Genomic DNA, 23,788 nt, shown 5'->3' with positions numbered 1-23,788 from the left:
TTATCTCTACTCTTTCTACAGCATCCTTGCAATATATGCATACGGATCCACCGGCACAAAAGCATAGAAGAAGGATAAGTAGTTAGTCTCGCAGAAACCAAATAATTTTATTTAGTTTGTAAATATATGGCTATATTTTTTCGATGGAAACAGTTTTTAAATTTTGTATCTAGCTACAATTAAAAGCATGTTCAATATTGCTGCAAACCTTGAGTCTTTCTTTTACTTTGCAAATAGTTCTCATAGGCTAGTGAGTGATTGATGAATAGAGTCTCCACCCATGCTGATGCAGTTTGTATAATCGCGTAATGAAAATTATATATAGTCAATTTTATTTTAAATTTGATGTATACATATCTATTATTATGAACGCTCATTCTTGTACAACCCCTTACAAGTTTACTCATGCTTGCAGTTTTGTCACACTCGGTATTTTGTATTGTAGGCTACTTTCAGTTGGAGAACAAATACTTCAACTTTTACTACTGTACACGTTCATATAGTTATCCTATTATTACTCACCCTAATCGATTATTAAATTTGAATCCGTATGAATATCATCATGAATTTTTTGGTTGATCAGCTGCGCATGAATAATCACGATACTTGATTCGTCGAGAAAAAAGTACAAAATTGTCACTAGAAAGTGCCAAGGAATAGTCTTTTTACCTTCAATTTATAAGATCCCCACTACAACGCTGTTTGTAATTCATACTACTATTGCTAAAAAACACGAGATGATATCATTGGTACCACTGTACTGTATAATCTTCAGTTTTCAGAATAGTGAACCTCACTAATCATTTGCAAACTTGATGCACATGTCAGAACGTCACCAAATTGATCTATTTAAAAAAGCTGCGCCGCATGATGAATAAGATACGAGTAGCCGCAGTAGCTCTTTAGTTGCGACCAAAATGACTTTAACTATTATAGCCACTGGTTGTGACACACCAGGACTTCGCAGCAATACTCCATTTTGAGCAGGTTAGTCAAAGATGATAGTTAGCCGATGAGACGACTCAATCCCGGGTATGAGATTAGTTAGCAAGTTATTCGTTTCTGGTGCATGAACTTAATATGGTGGAGGAAGCCTACTAACAACTTCATGTAATAATTAATATGAGATTATGTTATGTTGAATGAATAATGCACAACTTGAAAAAAAAACAGGGGAACAAATCAAAGAGTCGACGAGGTAAGAATTCTTTCCAACTACAGTAGTCACACCCCACTTGTAAAAGAAGTATAATTTTATTATTAATAACATAAACGTTAACGAATTTCATAATAGAATGAAGATTACTTGAAAACAGCATACAATGTAATGATAGAATCTCAAAGTAGTCAGTCATTGCCTCAAAATATTGAGTCAATTTAAATGATCAAGTCCATCAAAAAAACACTGTTACAAATGGTTACATATTATGTGATGCAATCAAGGAAGTACATAACCAAATTTTCCCACTGAAAATATAGCAGATCGCAAAGTATAGCCATAGGCCGCATTTCCGCATTTCAATCACAACACACTGGACAAGACAATTCACGGTTGAAGAAATAAATTTCACTTTTCTGCCCATGGGCATGATGAACAATCCCACAAAAAAAAACAAGCTACACCTAAAACTTGACAAAAATTCATTTCTATTCATCAAAATCAGACGCTTTCACAAGACAATAGGCTGTACCACCTGAAGTTGTATCAGTTCCAGCAACAATGTAGTAATCTTCATCGCCAACTCTCACAACTGTTCTATTGCCTTCCTCATCCAACACCATTTCACTGCAGTTAACTTCAACACATTGATCGTTAGTAGTTTGTTCGCTTCCTGCTTGACCAACATCCATAACTCCATTTGCATTCATGTGGTGTTTCTCATTCGGGCTTTCTCCAACAACAGGTAAAGGAGGTTCAATGTCAATAGCTTGATCTAATTCCACATTTTGGTTCATCTTTTCTGGGGTTTTCAGTGGAGCAGTTTCATCATTCAGAAAAGCAGGTAACTTGGTTGAGACGGTAGTTGTTTCTAAGCCCATGGTGTTCTGTCCTGGATAAATGTTTGCTGATATAAATGTCTGATTCTCCAGAAGGGCAGAAAAATCAGTTTCTCTTCCTAACGTATCAAAACAAGAATTTTCTGTTGGGTCAATTAGAGTTGAGTTCAGGCAATTTTTGTGGTGATTTGGAAACACTGGATTGTTAATAATAGGTACAAGATCAACAGAACATTCCTTGAGGCTCGCAAAATCAATATTTTCTTTATTCAAATCTTGTCCATTACGATCTGGTAATAGAGAAAATAAGTTTTCAAATGAAGACAACATAATAACAAGTATTTAAAAGGTTTTGAAAGGCCCAGAATCACAACACCATTTAGCAATGAACATTTGGGTGTAATACTTGAAATAAAACACAACCAATGACCAACCTTGTGACAGCAAGAAGTCAAGAAATCCTCTCATGGGATAGAACTTGCAATGGTAAAAAGATAATTCTCCAGAAAAAATTTCGAATTATTCTTGAAATTGAGATCTTACTATTTCAAATACATCCTGATTTAAGATAAAAAGTAGGAGTAACGAATACTAAATGTTATACTAACTTTCTGAGGTATTCATTTTTAATCTTTTCTTAGCTTTAACAAATCTTCTCTTAGTTGGACTTGGTGTCATGGGTGATTTCTTGGTACTACTTCTGGTTGTGACTAAAAATAAAACCCCGATTGATTCTCATATTAGACATAGGTTACAAGTTAAACTGAACAAAAATACATGGGCTAACATTGAAGAGTCAAAAACAAAACAGGAACAATTTAAATCTTGACAAAAAACTTCGTATTGAAACCGAATTGCTAATGCTGTTTATTAAAAATGATGGTGGTGCATATCTCGTACTAGATCACATTGCCATCCATAGATCAGGGCTACTCAACATTTTTAATCGAAGGTCTGCATACAAAACTTCAAAAATATTTGGGTCCGGACTTTCCAGAAATTATATTTTGGCATCCTCAAACACGCAATTCCTCGGCCGAATAATTATTATAAGATAATCAAGATTGTTTGTTATGGCGTTATAATTCTTTTCATATATATTTTTAAATCTATATAGGTGATTTTGGTGAAATCTATATAGGCGAAAGGACAATTCAAAAGTGGGGCTAATGATCCAAAATAAAGAATTATGCGCGGTCCGGATACCCGAAAGATCCGGATTCGGACCGCCAGTTGAGTAGCCCTGCCATAGATGGAGAACAATGGAAAAATGGTCACGACTTGTGATAACCATTTAAATCTGCTCAGTTTTTGGATATATCATCTGCGGACTACCCCCCCCCCCCACCCTCTCAAGTTGTTTTTAAGGCTATTCGACTGAGAAATCATTGATAAAACTAATTGTAAATCATAATTTTGTGTATTTAGAATAAGTCTACACTCTTCTCAAACTCTGAAAATCCTTACAACTCAAACACCTTGGTTACTAAACTGACTTTTTTATGAAAAAAAACTTTTTCTGTATCCTAAGCAACACCTGTGCTCCAACAAGTAATCCATCCAAGTTTTGATTCAATGAAGTAAACGAGAAAATCGATGATTTATCAGAACATTCCCTGTCACACCAGTCTAACAATAATTCTCTTGGATCTGACTGATCAGCTCTGTCACTAACTAAATGACTTTTGCTTTCTAACTCTTCCGCAGATACTATTTGGGACAGATTGCTTTCAGGTGTGGTAGATTGTGAAGGTTCGTTGTTAAAGAAGGGGGAGATACCACACCCAAGCGGGGGATTTGATACACATGTTGTGCGACCATATCTAGCGAATGGTTTGTGGGAGTATCGATATATTTTTGATGATTTTATGATGCTAACTCTCGCTGAATCTTTGAAGACGTCTGAAATTTATAATTAATGTTAATCACTACAATTTGCTGAGCATAAGCTTATATCTACGAGAAATAATACATGCTTCTTCTGAAATACAGATAATGGTAACCAGCATAACCAACTAAATATTATATTTAAAACATATCAAAAGATAATCAAAAAACACATCACCTCCAACATTCCTCACAGTAAAGCTTCTATTAGGCGTGGATTCAATTTCCTCTATATCTGAAAACAAGTTTAAAAGCAAAACTATTTGTTAAAAACAAAACTGTGGAGATGGAATCATATTTTCAAACTGTAAGAAGTCTGGAACCAAAGTTGAATCGGGAATTCAGTCTACTAATGGTTATAACCAAAGTCGAAATTTTGAAAATTCAAAATTAAGTTAAATTGGTGTTTTAGCAGTCAATTAAAGAACACTTAATATTAATAAGACAAGTTTTCATGATCAAAATTTTGTTCCCGAGTTCCGAGCAGGTGAGCCAAAATTTCTGTCAAGGGGTTGAGAGCTGATTGAACATTTTCCAGATCTCACAGCCATGGCTAAAAACCATTGGACCCAGCTAGGAATCCCAAATTTTAAATTTAATCCATTGAATATGAAAAAATTAGTAAAAGGCTAGAACAACTTAAATTAACAATTTGAAAATTTTTATTTGGAAGCAAACTATGAATGTGAAATGAACTAAATGTATATCAAAATATGATACAATCATCACTTTACATTATTCTAACCTGATGCAACAATTTTATCCTCATCATTAGTTACCAATTTCAAATCCCTTTCACTTCCTTCGAGATAAGAATTAATATAAATATCGTCATGCTCTTCATCTGAATCTCGAACTTTTCTCTTTGTTTTTCTAGGAAAGTATTTTTCAGTTTTATATTTGTATGATGTAGTACTGCAAGCAAAATGAAAGCATTTTGCCATCGAGACATGAATTTCCAAAAATCGTTTTCAAACACGCTTGAATTAAAAGTAAACAATGTTTCGTCAAATTTTGATTTCACTTTCGTTCGCAAAAGTGCAGGACCGATGGTGTGGCTCGAAATGGCTGGAGTAAACACTTTGCGAAATGGCTTTCTAAATGAGACTGCGTTTGGGTATTAATTATGGTTTTATTTACATATTTCTCAATTTCCTGACGTATCTGGAAATGAATGCGTAAATTAAGGTGACAATTTCCACCGCGCAAGAATGTCCCAACAATAAGCATTGCGCAGAGAAGATAATAAAACAATAAAAGTGCCGTCATCATCATAACAACACATGATGAAGCGCAGAAATTTGTTTGATTCCCCGTAAAAACGAACACAATCCGGCAAAAAGTGGCCATTATTCAGAATTATTCTGAAACTGGCTAAAAAGGTATTCGAATACTCTGATATTCGATTGTTTTGGACAACCCTAGCTTTTCCCAATAAAACAGTTTGTCAAAAATACACACTGAATATGAATGTCCACATCTGGATAAGTTTACTAAATACCAGATTCAGCAAGCTATTTTCCTTATCCTTCCAAACCTGTGCAGTAAAACTCTTACTTTTTCTTTGAAGAAAGAGTTTTCATATGGCACAGTGTATCAGCAGCTTCCAAACATTCATCAGAATTGATATAAAGATCCGGCATAGCCTCCAACGATAATGAAGGTTTATTTGGTTGACTCACAGTAGAAGTTTTCTTAGCAGATCCACTTTTTCTGGGAGATTTTCTGGTGGCTAGAACAAGTATACACAACAACCATCATTCAGTAATGGACAATCAGTTTTTGAACATTATGTTTTATAATTTTGATATCAATTTGTTAAGGCCAGAAGCTAATCAAAATTACAGCTCAACAAGGTCAGAAGCTAATCAAGGCCAGATGCTAATCAAAATCACAGCTCAACAAAACTGATCATAGATATATTGAAATAAATAAATTGAATATCCTATCATGATAACCTCAAATCTCTCTAATATCATGATCAGAGCTTAGGATTCAAGCTAAAATTTACAATCCCTCCAACTCTGGTACTTCAACTTCTGAAAGCAAGCCTTGATATGGAGCTTGTGGACAAAATTTAATGTTGATTTGTCTTGTAAATACATCTCCATGTATTTTTTTAAATCTTCTGTTTCGAGGCATTAAAATCAAACTCAAATGAAGAGTACCTTGCTTCTTGGTCTTTCTGTTTTTCTTCGGTTCAGTACTTTTTACTATTGGTTCATTTATGATTGTCCTTTTTGCTTTTGTGATTCTATATGATAGAAAAATCACTATCATTTCAAAAGTCAAAAACCTTTGCAAAAATATTGCAAAATTATGAAATTTGGATTGAGTAACCCATCATCCTCAGACACAGTTATATTCGGAACCTACCTAGCAGGTGCAGTACTAGAACTTGGTGTAATATGAGCTAGTTCACTTGAATCAATTTCATCCTCAATTCCTGATTTTGATGATGACATTCTTTGTTCAGTGAGTTCAATCGATTCATAGCGAAAAACTTGAAGCCTGAATAAGCCATCTTCACACTCTTTGTACCTGCGTATAAGAAGGAATCTGCTAGCTAGGTTTGATTACTACATATCAGAGTTCTAAAAGACTTCAAACGTGCGGTACTGAAACTCTGATGATGTGTACCCAATTCCTCACGAAACCTAAGCCTATTGAGGGCTCAGATCAATTTCTTGAATAAACTATCTATGTCAATTTAAAAAAAAAAGGGATGATAACATTACATTGAAATGTTCGATTTTTACAATAAATGATAATAACAAGACAATATTTCACCATTTTTCTATAAAATACAATGTAGCAATAACATGAATCAAAATGGACAAGAATTACTAACCTGAATCTACAATGCCCAGGCGGCCATTGGAAATTATGAACTTTTCTTAAATGTGGTGTTAATTGATATCCGGTCCCATATCTTTTATCACATAGATGACAAGCATATAGTTTACCATCACCAGCCTGGAAAAGTGAAAGCGAACTTGTTTAACCTTGGTAGTCAATGCACAACAGAGGATTTCATCACATTGAAACTACTATTAATGAGATTGGCTTGGTGGACATGTGAAACATAATAAGTATTGAAGTCTATCTATTTAAAATATTATAATATACACATACAATTTTATGTTCACTGTAAATTGTAAATGGTGCGAGCTCGCTGAAATGACATCTCATTATGCAAAGAAGAAAAAATAGTCCAGTGACAGCTATTCTCGTTTTGAAATCACCAAAACGTGAGACACTATTACGATAATTTTACAAATAAAATTAAACTTACTCCATGCTTGACCCTGTAATGATATCTTAAACTTTGTGCTGATCTGACAATATAATCACAACCTTCATATTGACATTGATAAGACAAATCACTTTGGTGGAATTGCATATGAATTTGAAGATCGTGCGGTTCTTTTGATCTGAACGAGGAAATTTTTAACATTCGATATTGTTATAGATAAACAAAAAACTGTTGGATCAAGAATTTTTTTTTCTAATTGATGAAATTTTGATATACAATTGGGTACCCAAACTTGCGTGAAAAGTCTCAACGGTAAAAAAATTTCAGGGTTTGTGAACATTTCCATGATTTATCTATTCATTTTTTATATTCCTTTGAGGGGCTGGCTCAGTTAGATAAGCTGTACTTTTTCTTCATATTGAAGTGTTATTATACTTTCGCATGTCCAATTTAATTCTTTATTTAGGTTAAAATGTTTTTATTTATTCATTTAATGAATACTGTTTTGCCCCTCTTGCGTGGTACACAGGGATGGCCAATTCGAATAAAGTATTCGAATGTATTCGAATATCTCGTCATTCGAATATCGGAATTCACGTTCATAAGAATATCGGATATTTGTGTGACGTCACACATTTCGACGCCGCTTTCAAGACGTTTCCGTTGAATGAAAACATTCTCGATAGAAACTTGCGCGTGATTGTTTTCATCACTCATCAGCGTAACGTCTTATTTAGGCCCGTAAACGCCTTTACGATTGTGTTATTTACTCTAAAACGAAAATTTTTCACAAATTTGTTTCACGATAACGATAAGATTTATTTTATTTTTGTACGCGCACGGAATTGTGATCTGGTAAATACGTTCATCGGCGGCGAGTTTCTAAAGACAACGCAACTTTTTGATTGAAAATCGGCAATTTAAAATACTGAAAATAAAACCGTAAACAATATAAGTTTTATTGAGGCCCGCGAAAATTTAAAAAACGCTTTTCTAGGCAGTGAAAATCGCAAAATTTCGTGTGCCTCTGGCACACATTATGTTTAGTAGGCGTTTAGAAACATATCGTCACTAATTGAGGGCGGAATTTGCCTGATTATCCATTACTTTGAATTGCCGTCGAATATTTTCATGTTAACACGATACAAGGTTTGAAACGCGACTTTTTCCCGGGTTGTGAGGATGTATATAATATAATCAATCTAAACTAAAGTATATTCAATCAATTTTATTGTGATGAAATAAATTTTACTCTGAGATATTACTGCATATTTATGGATTTTTCGAACGGTTTTATCTAAAAATAATCAGAGTGGCAGCATTTCGATCGAGCGGAGTCACTGTTAACAAGTACATCTAAATATTTGCCGAATTCGCAAAATACGGATCAAAACAATATTTAATCGGACAGTTTACCTCATGTTTTTATTTTTATGACCGCGGATTGCAATGGTATATAAGAGTGGTGAGGATTTTATTTTGTCGACGCAATCGCAGGTTAAAATGAAGACAATTAAATTAATAAAGCAAGACATTTTAAATATGCCCGTGTCGGTCATGAATTCATCACTTTGCACAACAGAAAAATATATATTCGTTGTTATATTATTTGTTGTAAATGTCGAGGTGGCATAATCGCGGCGATGAATATGTATTTTTAATTTACTGCTAAACTTTATATGTATATTCATTGTATGAAATGAATTATACTCCACACTTAACAGGATTTTATATAATTATTTGAGATTTTTCTAACGGCGATAACGAGTTGGCAAGATTGCAAAAATACGTATTAAAATTAAATACATCAGGCAGTTTATCTCGTAATTTTAGGTCACAGATCGCCGTGGACCAAATAGTAATGTTTTTTTTTGACGTAAGAAGAAGCAACCGCGAGTTACGTTGAACACATTAAATTAATATATAAAGATATTTTAGAATCTCGTAGTTGTCATGTATTGAAATCGCGAAATCGCGGTGGGTGTTACAGGCGGCAATGGGAATTTCCGTCTCCGATTTCGAAAATCCTGGCTGCGCGCTGGCAGTGGTGGTTATCTATTCTCTACTAATTTATTTCTAATTTCAAACACAACAATATGTTACACATAATAACAATATACTGGTAGGTAGTAGAATACCTCAGGCTTAAATATTATAATTTTTAAAGGCATAATGGATTTTTGATTGTTGTTGCCCCTATTGCCAATAAATTTTATTACTCTCAGAAAATATACACAATTATCTGAATACAAGTAGTATTTTTGTCAATAGACTTGACTATTATCGTAATATCATGGTACCAATGATAGAAAGCGTCAGACAACTCCCTGGCTATCTTTTCATATGGTCATTTGTACAAAGTGAATAATGTTAATAAACTGACTGTGTCACAAGTTGCTATCATTTTTTATTGATAGCTATAAACTATCAATTACTTTGTGTACATATACTGTTGGTTTGTGGCTTCATTCTGTTATTTCTATTGAAGCTTATTTCCTAATTTACTGGGTTTTAATTAATTAAAACAAAAATGTGTTATTTTCGATTTTAGAATGTATTCGGAATTCCAGATTCGAAAACATTATTTTAGAATGTATTCGGAATAGTTTAGTATTCGGAAATGGCCATCCCTGGTGGTACATGAAACAAAATTCAACAGAGTTTGTTCTGTACTAAACCTATATTCATAACATCAAGTCATGAACCTGAAACATAATTTCCTATCACAGTTCTGAACAGGCATCCAATACAATTTTGTTACAATATCTTACCTATATTCACAAAATTCACAAGCATATGGTCGATCGTTAGAATGTTTGTATCTCATATGATGTTTCAATGCAGATGGGTTAGGGCAAGTCATTGCACATTTGGGACACTGGTAGTGATTCACTGTCAAAAATAAAAAAGCTTGAAATCTTCGTGTGAATAAATAAAACAAGTTCAAAGGCAGGTCTAGGTATACTGCTCAGTGATGGAGATTAAAACCTCTGCAGGAGAAAAGATGGTTGGATTTTTCATAGTAACTATCCTGTAGATCTTTTTGGTGAGGTTAAATTGCTGTTAAACAGGAGTGCCAACAGCACATCTACTGGAACAAATAGATAGCAGATATGTTCACCACTGTCAAATACTTACCATGGTGTCTCATATGATCTTTTAATATTCTTTCTGATGCAAATGTTCTAGAGCAGTGAGTACATTGGAAAGTATGATCTGAAAGAGAATTGAAATTTATGAATTATCAGTGTTTACATTGAGCATAAAGTCAAAATATATATTCGTAACCTATTACACACCGCAACGAAATGGAAGCTCCAATTGCCAAAGCCCTATACAACTGGAGCCTTGTTTTAGGCAGACACGAATGAATAATATGCGATACTTACTTTCTATACTAGTTTGACGAGTAAAATGATCAATAAGTTTTGTTAAATTCACATAAAGATTTCCACACCATGGACATGCATAACTTCTCTCCTGTGTATGTGTGCTCATGTGTAAACGTAACTTATGTCGACCATGTGATAAACGTCTCTTATCTTGATAACGATATGTGTAATTGCAACCTAGAAAAAGACATTAGAGTTTAATCGTCATCTTAACAGAGAGAAATAAAATGGGTTCAATTTTGACAACCCTTTTTTGAAAATCCCGACTGCACCCCTGGTTCCACGCCCCATGATTTTACCCAAGACTGCTCCAGTGTTAACTGTTCCCTCTGATTCAGAAATTTAAAAAAGTTTTTATACCTTTCCAATGGCATTTAAAACCCTTTTCATCATTCCCAATATCTTCCACTTCAGAAATAATAGCATGTTCTCTGATATGATCATAAAATTTATCTGGTATATCGAGGATCTGAAAACATAGTGATATCCAATCGGAAACATGGGCCATAATTATATATTTTGTCAATAAATTAGAGCCGCGCAATTGTGGCTAAAAACATTAGAATCGACTATGATGGCGCTGCATGATGAAATCTTGAGTTCAAATCCCATGTCCTCTACCTTCCCCAAGGTGTGATAGATTGAGTCTGGTCCTTCCAAACTATATTAACAATAGTTCTTTACCAGCAGTGGCTGATTGAACAGAGCCTTGTTCAGAGCAGAAGGCATGAAAATTTACTAACTTAATATGATTGCACAATTTGTTAATAAAACTAAACTAATTTTCAATCCACTTACTGCATAGCAATCCTCCCAACAGCATTTGAATCCGTCAGGCAATTCCGGAATAACATTGGGATTTTGAGCAACTTGACACTCACATGTATTTGCTTCCAAATGTTTTAAATATCCGCGCCATTTTAACTGAAAAAAATAAATATGGATGTTACATATTTATAATATTCTTATGTTACCATCAAAATCTCTAAGCTGTTAAAACCGTTTTTGCCTCACAGGTTTGGCATCTCTGGCTAAAATCCCATGCCCACAATCTCACCCAAGGTACAATAAATTGGGTTACTGATGGCGAACCGGCAAGATTCAACTTTTTACAGAAATAGTATTTCTTTCTTCGTTAGATATCAGTTGTTGCATGTACAAAGCAAAAGGTGTGCTATGCAAGTATGCATAATGTTTCGAATATAGGATTTTGATGTTTATCCAAACAAAAAGCTGACCTACTTATCCGGTAACCATGCAGCAGGCAAAACTTCTCATCCATACCGCCAGCCCCGGCACAACACAACCACCCAATACATGTGCCAAACACAATTATACCTAATGGGCGATGGCATACAAACAGGACTTCCCTCTTAGAACAGTGGTCCCCCGTTGGGAATGGCTGCCTTAGAAGGTTAATTAGCGATGTGATGGAGACTATAAACTTACGGTACAACAATTAAACTGCTACCAATCCTACCAGCCTAGCATGTGAGAAGATTTGAAAGTGTTCTAGCAAACATATCATAATTACCTTGGTATGAAAGCCATGGAAATAAATATGTCGAATAAGATCATGTCCATCCGTTGTTGTAAAATTACATTCATTCCAGTGACAAATAACTGTTGTTCCAGCTGTAAAAGAATTTTAGCATGTTATGTTAATATGAGGCACTTTGCACCTTCAAACTAAACAAATTTATAGAGGATATTGGATCTACAAAGGTACCGGTACTTTAGACCAGTGATTTTCAACCTTTTTAGAACCGCAGAACACTTTTTATAACATAAATTTGTAGCAAAACACCGAATGAAAACTTCGTAAGATTTTTTCGTAAATTCACAATCCAATTATAGTCAATAATTATGACATAACAAATACATTTCAATGCATCATTGAGAATAAATCCGCTACTATGGTAGGAATTCTGCACATACAAACGCGCAATTCTCCAACGACTCTCAATTTATTAGCATGGGCAAACCGTCCTACCAGTAAATAAATTGCTATCATAATGTCATAAAACGTCAAAATGAGGTTCTAGGTGTAGAGGTTGCACTGTTGTTTCATATCACATTATGGATGTGATATTTAGCACATATTTTCATTCAGAAGAGATTTAAGTTGACAATATATAATATATATCAGGAGGTGGCCAACCTGTCTTCAACTGAGATAGACTAAAATCTTGTTAATATTGTGTGACCTATTACACAAAATGAATTAGTACACATGTAGGCCACCCATGATATATACTTGGCTAGCAATTACAGTACTTACGTTGTAATGGCACTGCAGCAATATCTTTCCAGAAATGATCTTCTAAATGCTGATAAAATTCTTCCATGTCATCAAAAGTACTTGTGCATGTTGACCATTCACATTGTACTTTCAGTTCTTTAATCCTTTGATATGACATGGTCAGGCCACTCTCCGCACGCACCGCTTTTACCACATAAACAAGCTACAGTATGGCCATATTTTTCTAGAATATAAAAAATACAACACAACATAATTTGCAACATTGATTAAAAAGGAGACGAGTAAATTAGAACGAATATTGACAAGCATGATTAAATTTATAAATATTTAAAAACAATATGGCATCAAAATATAGTTCAAAGCTGCACTTTGATAATTTATTTAGTATTACTATCAGACGGTAAGATAAAGTTTAAATATATTCTGAACAATCCTATCTCAACCAGACAAAGAGTATAACATAATTTTTTCAATATAATATGAACCGTACAGTTCAAGGGACTGCAAGCAGTCAAGATCATTTTGACATTCGAATATAAATAATTACAACAAATTAAGTATTGCTCTTTTGTGATTAGCTATTTTGGGCAGCAAAACATTGGCATGGATCACAAATAATAAAAAAAATAGCATACAATATACAACAGCATCGAAAAGCAAAATACCGGACAATTTCGATAATATTTTACAAATTCTTTGTAACATCTATAACAGTTGCAACACTAGATGATTGTTGTGCATTTGATGTACGAATTTTGTGCGATTTAAGTAAACAGTGACGAACAGAAGACGGATAATCAGGATAAAATGAGTTACACAGTGTACAGGTATAGCCAGATATTGGTTTAATAAAATCTAAACCAGGTATGACAGAATCGTTTGCATATGTTACCACCGACATGCCATGATCGATTTCCATTTGAGCTGATTCACCGATTGAATTCGCATTTTCGGCAGAACGCTCATTATAGACCACTATACTTGTTTCAGTATCTGTGACCAATTCATTTTGTTTCTTGCGATCAGAAGCTGAATTTGAAAACGCTTCATTACTATCTACAACTTCTTCTTTAATGGTAATATGTTCATTTGTCTCGCCAGATTTATTTCTCGCAAACTCGCTTACGGTGTTTTCAACATGCAAGCTTGGATCAATTTCTGATAGCAATGATTCTTCTTTACTGATTTCATTAATTGGAGGTTCCTCTCCATGGTTAGGGCTAGTCTTATCGATGGAAGATTGCTCACAAATCATTAAATCAGTGGTGACATTTCCTGGTAGAATTTCCTTAGCTGGGGTCAAAGGAAGACTTCCAGAAAGATCCCCTCCACAAAACGAAGATGGAAACTCTTTATGATTGACAATATGACGTTTCAATGCATGATCATGGAAAATTCTCTTTTTACAAATAGGACAGTGGTAATGGGGTCTTGATTGTTTTCTAGTACCGTGATCAAGTTTACATCTTAGACAGATTATATTGTCATCTGTGATAATGGCACGCACTCTATGTATTTCATTGAAATGTCGATGCTGATGACTCGGAGAATATACTTTAATATTTTTACAAAGTAAGCAATGTAGGTGTTTTTTATATCGGTCACAAGAATTGTCCGTACAATTTCGAAAACGGATAAGAAATTCATTTGTCGATATATCACTTACTGATATGTTGGAATGAACTTCGACTAATTGAAACCACGGTTCGTTACCAATTTCAGATCGATCTCCATTTTTTGGACCTGATTCTTCATTTAATATTGTTGAATCTGAGGTAGTGTTGCATAAATTATCAGTTTCAGATTGAATTGAATTTATTTGAATACTAGAGCTATGAGCATCCTTATCCAAAGTCGAGTCCTTGATAAGATCACGAGATTTTTCAGAATTGAAATGGTGAGCTGAACTGAAATGATCAAGACTACTACATCTATCAATCACTTTACAACACATAAGACACACAACTTGTGGATCGCTATTCAGAGAATTCGGATTCATTTCATTTTCCTTTGCTTTTTGTCGCTTTGGATGAGTTGCCAAATGATGCTTGAATCTTATTCGATCATTGCTTGTTTTCCCACATATAGGGCAGTGATAATGAGGTTTCTTGTATTTCTCACTATCGTCATGAGTTAGTTTACATTTCAAACATAATATACCATCTTGCGTTGTGACAGCTGAAAGTCTGTGTATAAAAGTATAATGACGTTTTTGATGGCCGTGTGTGTCCACAACTGATGGACAGAGCATACAATGCCTATGTTTATCATCTACAACACAAACGTCATTTTCATTGCACTCGGCAAACCGGTTAGAGAAATTGGTTGTATAGGTAGAAAATGCAGATCTTTCCATTAACATTTCCTGGAACCATGGTTTTGTAATATCTATTTTATTATTCATTCTGAAATTAAAGAAATGTAAAAAGAAAATGCAGTTACACATTTTATAAGTTCGTTAAACAATAAACTTATAAATGTATTATTGTACTTAATGATATCAATATTGAAACTGTTTCAATGAACATCACATCTACAAAAGAAAATGATTAATGAAGCTGAATTACCGTAATACCTGGGCATAATGAGATAAGCCTGTAGGTGCATTTAAGTATTGTTTCTATATCCAATAGATATACCTGAGATAAAAAATTAGAAATAAAAACGTAGCCTTATTGAAAAGAAAAAGTAATTCGAATCATCAGTAATTACTTTGAAATACTCTTAGATGCGGAAGCTCTGGAAATTCTGTAAACAGCATGCAGATTAAAAAAATAAAGTCCCTATTGTGTGGAAATCAAGCTCAACAACTCCAGTGAATCGTACTATAAATACTGGACACTCTGACATCGAAGAATATATTTTACACAACTATGAAATTACACATCAGATGATAGTTGCTATAAGGAATCAAAATCAGACAAATTTCAAAGCACATGGTATAAAAAAAATTACAGATTACAATATAAGATTTTTTTTCAAATATAGACAACATTGTACCAGTGTTGAAAATGACATGCAGTGCGAGTATCTGAAATCAATTGTATGTAATAATTAGCATTATTGATAAATTGAACAAGATAGAATGCGTAATTACCGGTACTTATGCTAGCTTCATTGTATAAAATAGTGAAAGAGAACATATAATTATTAACTTCTTAAAAAAAATGTATTGTAACTTGTAAGTAAATGTATTGATGATATGATCACGTTAATGTTCCTGTCGCATAAATATTGAGCAATTTTGAAAGATGAAAGTAACTTCTCTCTTTTGCACTCTCGGTACATACAATTATATCTGCTTTTCTATATGGATACTGCATTAATTTAAAATGGGAAATTTTACATCTTCACAATGAAAAAGTTTTGTGTTAGAAATAACCTAACCCCTTTGTTTGAACCTGGATATAGTCACGAGCACGGGGTATAGCTGGCTCGAATGCACCGAACACAGAGCCATCACAATATCCATATGAGTTTACGTTTTGCTTACGTTTGACAATGGCAAATTTATTATGTCCTCTAATAAGCACCCATGAAAAGAGTTTTAACGTTTATTAAATAATAATAATATCTACTGGTAATATTGGAAAACACAACCTATATTCCACAATTAACCTGGTATGTTTTGCTACGATAAGGCAAAAACAAAAACCCTAATTTAATGCACAGTAAGTCTCAACATTGGTCAGTTATTGCTCTGGGTATATAAAATGTGAATTCACCTAATTTTATCACATAAAAGAATAATAGGGTCACACTCCAAAAACATTTTTAGTGATATTGCAAATAACGTTGAACTACTATGTCTGAAGAAGTCTGACCTTGGTCAGACAAAACGTTACAGAAATATATTTGTGTTAGTGTGCAGCAAGACTCTTGAATCACTTAGGATTCATATTTGTTTGTCTGTCTTGATATCAACTTTTGCAATGTGTCATTGTTATATTTGCTTATCACCTACAATAATGCATATAATAACATAAAGGCCTTTTTCATCATAAATGATCTAGTATTTCTTTCCTAGATTTTTCTTGCAAGCGTCGAAAAGATTGGCACAATTGTTGATATTTAGATGGAGAATAGTATTCTTGATTTGATCAAATCTTTTGTTAGTTCGGAAATGCAAACTGCATTTATTTTTAATTGCATTTGACTTTAGTATTAAAACTATTCAGACACCCTTCTTATGAAACTTTGCAATTTCACAACTAGCTTAATTCAAAAATATTATCCTTGTTTTATGACTTCCAACTAGCTTTTTCATCAGAGTAGATGATGCAAAAATTTTGGACTGCAGAATTAAAATGAGATCAATCTTAAATAGTAGTGATCGTGTTGTTCAATTTTCAAATATTTGCAATTTTCCCAATATCGATTTCATTTTTTGTTTCTCGGACATGAATAAATTTCTCAGCAGTCAGCACTATCCTGCATTTAAAATAAATTCAATCTAAAATATGGTAATTCATGGAATACTTATTTTTTTGTTGGCATATAAAAATATAATTTTAGAAAAAAACACATTGACGAACAGTCTAATTTTAAACTACCGTATATTATGAACAAACAAACAATGTTGTACTCTACAGTGGATTTAGCTTAAATATTTCCTTTATTAAAATATGAAAACTTTATATGTAAATTTACTATTTTATGTGTTTTTTTAAGGCGTGGTTTTCAACAATGGTTCCACTAGTACATTTCAGGAGTTTCGCAATTATCTGTTCAACTCTAAGATTATATTTGTCATATATAATAGTTAAATATAATCGAATATCTATTAGGCTTGCAACTAATATTAAACTTTCTTCACTTTGAAAATCATTTTGTTTTGCCAGTATTAGGTTGTATTTACCTAATATATATTTTTGCATAAGACAACTGAACTCTTTCATAGGGGTTCCTCGAACCCCTGGAATGTTTTATATGAGTTCCGTTCAACAAAAAAAGGTTGAAAACCACTATTGTGGCAATTCAATTCATATTAGTTTTCGTATGGAAATCATCATCAAACAGAATATGTTTCAACAATCTTAAAAATGTTTCTAAAAGTGGGTGAGGTATAGGCCTACTCAATATCTAACATCGGCGTTTTTCTTTTTAAATTGCATTGCAAGGAGTACTACTTATTTTGTAGCAAAATTCTTTTGAAAAGAGTAATATTTAGAAACTGCTGTTTTAAGAGGAGCTTGATAACCTTGATAGTAATTTTGAATGTGCCGTTGAAACGGCTCCAAAATCATTTATTTCATACATTAGTACAAATGGAATACCTTTTTCTTCATTTCGAAAAAAATTTCCAAGTTTGATTCATGTTGCACATGTCTAGTTATGTAATAGTTACAGAATTAAACTCTGTACCGGCGTACATTATTTATAGAATGCCACAAATCCCCAAAAATACTTGTTGTTTGTAATAATTAATAATTAGAATGTTTGTAGACAATTGTAGTATATTATCAGAACACTCACATGTCCTATTATACGTATGGTTTTCCTACATGAATATTTCAGGGTCTACTATTTTATTTTATTACTGTAATATGCGTGCTCTGAAATATATAGCCTACCGGTATATATGTGAAATTTTGGCAGGAATTTCTGCAATAAAAAAAGAGTGCCCAATGCAGGTTTTTTCATGGGTTTCGGTTTCGGCCCTTTCTGGGTTATTTAATTCAACTAATATAGACGAGTTCAAAATTTACAGGAACTAAAATTTGAAACCAAATGGGTTTAAACGAAATTGGCAATTATTTTGTTTAAAATAAATTTACTAAGCGTTTTTTTTTCTTTAAGGAAATTTGCTTATCCCTTACTCAGAAGCAAAATAGATATAATCTGAGTAAAGTAATGAGCGAAAAATGAATAGCCAATGGTTACCAAAGCTGTATGGAATTATTGTTGTAAATTATACGTTATGGTTATTAATTATGGTTGTTACCACCGCTTGACTGATATGAGATATCAGAAGTAGTTACGGTCATTAATTCCACATAACCCAGAAAAGGTATACTGGAAGTAATCATGCAAGAATAATAGTTTTTTTGAGTAGCTTTTTGAGGGGGTAGAGATAACATACTATGCAGAGTAAGCGAACAATAAAAACTGTTTGTGCTATGAATAATAAATAGGCTAGGTTATTTTCAGTCAAATTTACCATAAATTTAATTGCTAACTAGGAAATTACAGCATAATTTTTATTATATCTCCGATGGCCTAGAAAAACAAGATTTAGTGACCAGTAGAGATTATTGAATCTTCATTTTAGATTACCTTATTATAATAAGTAGGAAAATTATTTCCTCTGAATGACATGTCATAATCATGAGAATGTATTATTTGCAGTATGTGTGCAGTAACACAGTATAAGAACTGCACATGATTGAATTTTCTCTCTTAAAATACTTGAAAATGAAGGCCATCCCACCCACTGGACAGGTGCCTTCATTTCAAATTCAGGAATTCATATATCTCAGGAAAGATTAGAAATTTTATTATGATAACGAACATATTGATCCCAGAGAAGTTGACGCCATGCTTTACAATTGCAAAAATTTTGATGCTTATTTTAGGGACTGTTTTCGAGAGTCGGCGCTCATAAACTGGTTTACCCTCCTTTTTATTGAAAATGTTCGACCATGTGCTGTGCCGCACACAGGTACTGACAGGTAATATTGGCCTATCGATGTGTTTGCGAAACCAATTTCTGAATATTGCGACCAAACTAAAGCCTATCGGAATCTATAATGATAACTATGTTATAAGATTTAAAACTATTTTTTGGAATCACAACTGAAAACTGACAAATAACATGCAAAACCACAAAGACGAGGCAATGTTTAAAACGATGCCTACATTTCAGTCTGAGCGAAAGAAGTGTCTAAGTGGGTACAAAAATTGCGAATACTACACCATCGTTCACTCATTGCTGATAGGTTTTTGTTATGGAAAAAAAAATCAATGCTTGGGAAAACATCCATTACACAGTGGGATTGAAAGAAATTTATTCCCAGTGACAAAACGGGAAAATTTGAACCAACTTTTTCACTGACAATGTTAAACACCACCATATGTATCATCAATTATGATAAGTTATTAACTGTAGAAAATGTTGATCAAAGAGATTGACAATATCATCTCAATCATGTTGATTAATTTGAATTAAATTAGGATTCATTGGACTTATTGTATGAATTTGATTAGGATTTTGAAAGTTTTCACTACTTTTTTTTTGCTCGTTCAATACTTTCATTTTATGAGTCAACAGAGTACAATGGTGCAATGCGGTTGGATAATCTGGATAAAACGAATGACACAGTAAGCAATGATAACCTGAAATTGGATTGATAAATTCCAATCCTGCCGCCATTGCATTGTCCAAGCGCATTTCGGCTTGTAAATCTTGACCATGTTCTATAGATGGTACAGCTACCATAGAATTCGGTTCAGTCTCAAATTGGCGGATCGTGGGTTTTACTCTTTTTGTAGGAGTAATAAGTCTCGTTTTATCCAAAATTGCAGGGGATTTTACAGCGACTACTAAGTTTTGTTTATTATCCTCAGTTTTTCTTTTTAAAATGCCTCTTAAATTAATTTTCTTTCCTTTAGGTACATTCTCCCATACTGGTCCGATTCGTTTATCTTTATCCTCATCGAAAAAATCAGATGCCTTACGTCTCGTCGTAGATTTAGAAGTGTCATTATTATCCCAACTATCCAATGTAACAAATTCACCGTCATCATCATCTGGTGTTGGCATATCTTCATTATCATATGTCTCCTTTTCATCATAAGGTAATGCTTTTGTATGAGATACTATTGGTTCTTGATCACCTTTCACACGCTGTTTAAGTATGGTACCAAAAGGTTGCGCAATTATATCAGAATCACGATGCTTAGAATCTGATTTTTCTGCAGAGTTTGCCACTTTACCAGGTTTACGACTAGCTTGTTTAACAGCAGTAATTTGAACGGGTTCAATACTATCTGTAATATTTTTTTCAATTTTCACAGATGTTTTTACAGTGGAGTTAAAATCAGATACTTCAGCCTTAATTAAAGGAGTCAAAGGATTGGAAAGGGCTTCATTAGAGCATTGCTCAGATTTTGGTACTTTACTAATAGGCTCTGTACATAGTTCATTTGAATCAGTAGATTTATAAACAACACTCTCAGTCGATACACCAGGTTGGGATTTAGAATCAGGTACCTCATCTTGCTTAGTTTGGGTGCATGTAGATTTTTTGTTAAGAACAATACAGTCACCTTCGAGAACTGTAGAAGCTTGGGATACTAGTGCTATTTCAGTATGATCAATATTCGATTCTTTCGTAGTTTCTTGATGGGAAACTGATGCATGTTCTAAATTTTTAGTAACGCTAATCATGTTGGCTGCGGATGACATTTTAATGCCAGTTGATATATCAGGATGAAATTTAGAATCTGGAATTTCATCTTGATTAGTTAGAGTACATGTAGATGTTTTGTTGACAACAATACATTTACCTTTGAAAACTGTGGAAGCTTGGGATATTTGTAGTATTTGAGTATGTTTAACACTTGATTCTTTTGTAGTTTCTTCATGGAAAACTGATTCATGTTTCAAATTTTTAGATTCGCTAATCATGCTGACTGCTGATGACATTTTAATGCCTTTCAATTTTTTAATGTGTTCCAAGTAGGCATTTGAATGTTCAATATCATTTCCACTGGATACAGAAATATTTTTACCAAGATCGTCTTTTTGAGGTACATTACTGTTCTTTAGTTCTTTTTGACATTTAACACTATTTTCATTCTTCCTTATTTCCAAATCTGGTTCATAAGTGTTAGTAGAAGTTCCAATAACCTTGGGCTCGGCTTTATCAGCAATAATCTTTTCTTCAATTTCTTTAGATTTTGTGATATCTTCAGATTGCACCTTAATATTTTTTGAACTTGATGATGCTAACTTTGGATTAATATATATTCTATTCTTTCCAAATAATGGTCGGATGGGCTTTTCATGAACTCTAAATCTGGATCTTGGTACATACCTTTGTTCAAATCTTGGATTCGGTTTCCTTAGTTTGTGAAATGGTCTCACTGGCTTTCTGGTGGGTTGGTTTGCATTTGGTGCTCTATGTGATGCAACAAGTTGTGGCCCTATTCGCTGTCCTGGTGCATTTGGTTGTCTCGGAGGTGATGATCTTATCTGAGGTCCCATTCCTGTAGAATTTGGCTCCTTCAAAGATTTAAGTTTCATTCTGACATTAGGCGTTGGGAAAGGTGGACGTAGTTTCATTAGAGGCACTGGACTATTTGGTGTTTGAGAAAGGAGTGGTCTTATTCTGGCATTAGGGGGCCCATTTGGCAATCTAGGTGGTGGAGGCGGTCTGTTCCGAATATTTGTTGTAGAATTAGGAGACAGCAATGGTCTGATTGACGCCCTCTGTGACCGAGCGCGAGGTCTTGTATTGTGAGCTGGTACGCCAGGTCTAGAGGGCGTTAGTAATGGCCTTATAGGTACATTTTGTGAATGTGAAGGGCGACTTCCTCTAAAAGAAAGATTAGATCGTGGGTTCTGGTTTTGAGGTGTAGTATTTCTCAGACGAAATTGGGGCCCAAACTGGGGCTTTGGTTTATTAGACATTGCTGGAATAAATTCATACTTATTTTTCTTAGGTTTCTTGTATAATTCGTCAATTTTTTCATCTTTCAGAGCCAATGCTCTTTTTAAAGGCTTTTTAATGGCGTTTGTTGATTCTGCCTCTTTCGATGATGAGGAAGCGTTCCCTTTTGTAACTGTCTTTACATTTTTACTGTTTCTCAATTTTTCTAAATGGTCTTTATACCACTTACTTTGATTATCATTGTTATCCTCCATTGGCATTTTGAAGTCATAAAAACGGCAATTGGTAATCCAGCAGCAACCACAACAAATTTAAATTCACAATAACATACATACATATATATCAATGGACTACGATTGTCTGACAGACTTAAAAATGTTATTGTCTCAGTATTCTGTATTTATACGCTGAAACAGTGAAAAAGAAAAAGATGCAGATAGCCTGGTTTAAAATAGAAAGCTGATGTAAAAAATAGGTATATTAGTTACGAGTTATGATATGTACGGTACTTTGACAGTTTCTATGCAGGCAATACAGCTATATTAGTAACGTTACTTGTAACTCTTCGCAAAATATTTCCAAATGGAACTAAAATAACTTTCAACTAATACCTGAAAAAGTAGAAAGTACTAAAAGAGAATATAATTTGACAACAGTCAGACAGTACGGTACTGCAGTAGGACTGACAGAGTACGGTACCATATTAAATACTGCAATAGATCGGGCGAGCAGAGATAACGTACAGAAATAACAACAAGTTAGCAGAACTTCAAACGAAAATTTTGAAGCAATTGCTTCTGTACGAAACCTAATCAAAGAGAAAAGCGATTTTTCATAACAATAGGAAGTAAAATAACGCAAAAAACATCCCGGATTGGATTTACATATTTATTCAGGAGAGGAAAATCGATAAGATGGCTTATTCATATCGCGAACCACGGCCTCTCGTCCGGTTATCATTCCATGTCGGGTATGGGATTAGTTGGTTACGGTACTTGTTTTTCGGAGGCATGGACTTGATGGTGGAGGAAGCCGTAACCGACCAGCGGTTACATGAAATACCCAAGGCGGCGAGGAGTCCAGCAATCCTCTCGCACATAACCATCCCTGCATGGGATTCGAACCTGCGAACCCACGCAGAGTAGTTAGAGGTGCGGTGGCGAGCGTATTCCTAACGCTTAGCCCGTTGAGCCACACCGCCGCGGTGAATATTGAACCGCGGTGGTATTTGAAACAGTACCTATCCCAAACAAATTCAAAAACAGATTTAACCTTCAATAAAAGATATAAAAAATATAAATATTTCAAATTAAACTGTAAACATCCAACTTTTCAACAGGCAGACAGGTGAATTCTAAATAAATAAACTTTGTGTTAC

At 33.9% G+C, this 23,788-nt stretch overlaps 3 protein-coding genes across 4 annotated transcripts; all 3 read right to left on the bottom strand.

Moving 5' to 3' along the window:
- Window positions 1-1,235: 1,235 nt before the first annotated feature.
- On the bottom strand, window positions 1,236-13,067 carry LOC120330210 (histone H4 transcription factor-like). Of its 2 annotated transcripts, XM_039397072.2 has the most exons (16): window positions 12,815-13,067; window positions 12,068-12,168; window positions 11,332-11,457; window positions 10,894-11,002; window positions 10,531-10,710; window positions 10,280-10,357; window positions 9,913-10,033; window positions 7,181-7,319; window positions 6,737-6,861; window positions 6,262-6,426; window positions 6,054-6,139; window positions 5,443-5,617; window positions 4,631-4,758; window positions 4,064-4,120; window positions 2,607-2,708; window positions 1,236-2,288 (listed from the first exon to the last, which is right to left on the bottom strand). In XM_039397072.2, exons 1-16 carry the CDS (start codon window positions 12,951-12,953, stop codon window positions 1,648-1,650), a joined length of 2,472 nt encoding a protein of 823 aa, XP_039253006.2. In that variant the 5' UTR covers window positions 12,954-13,067; the 3' UTR covers window positions 1,236-1,647. The 2 variants fall into 2 exon arrangements, with proteins under 2 accessions (XP_039253006.2, XP_039253007.2); XM_039397073.2 differs by lacking the exons at window positions 1,236-2,288; window positions 2,607-2,708 and adding an exon at window positions 3,456-3,900.
- LOC144411713 (uncharacterized) lies at window positions 13,015-15,825 on the bottom strand. Its single transcript, XM_078118811.1, has 2 exons — window positions 15,372-15,825; window positions 13,015-15,201 (listed from the first exon to the last, which is right to left on the bottom strand). The coding sequence occupies exons 1-2, from the start codon at window positions 15,401-15,403 to the stop codon at window positions 13,482-13,484; spliced, it is 1,752 nt and encodes a 583-aa protein (XP_077974937.1). The 5' UTR covers window positions 15,404-15,825; the 3' UTR covers window positions 13,015-13,481.
- Window positions 15,411-23,549, bottom strand: LOC120330209 (uncharacterized). Its single transcript, XM_039397071.2, has 2 exons — window positions 22,640-23,549; window positions 15,411-22,022 (listed from the first exon to the last, which is right to left on the bottom strand). The coding sequence occupies exons 1-2, from the start codon at window positions 22,745-22,747 to the stop codon at window positions 19,938-19,940; spliced, it is 2,193 nt and encodes a 730-aa protein (XP_039253005.2). The 5' UTR covers window positions 22,748-23,549; the 3' UTR covers window positions 15,411-19,937.
- Between the last annotated feature and the right edge of the window lie 239 nt (window positions 23,550-23,788).

This window comes from Styela clava, chromosome 12, assembly GCF_964204865.1.
Source record: "Styela clava chromosome 12, kaStyClav1.hap1.2, whole genome shotgun sequence".
Taxonomy (NCBI): Eukaryota; Metazoa; Chordata; class Ascidiacea; order Stolidobranchia; family Styelidae; genus Styela; species Styela clava.
This window is presented reverse-complemented; position numbering and strand designations above follow the sequence as displayed.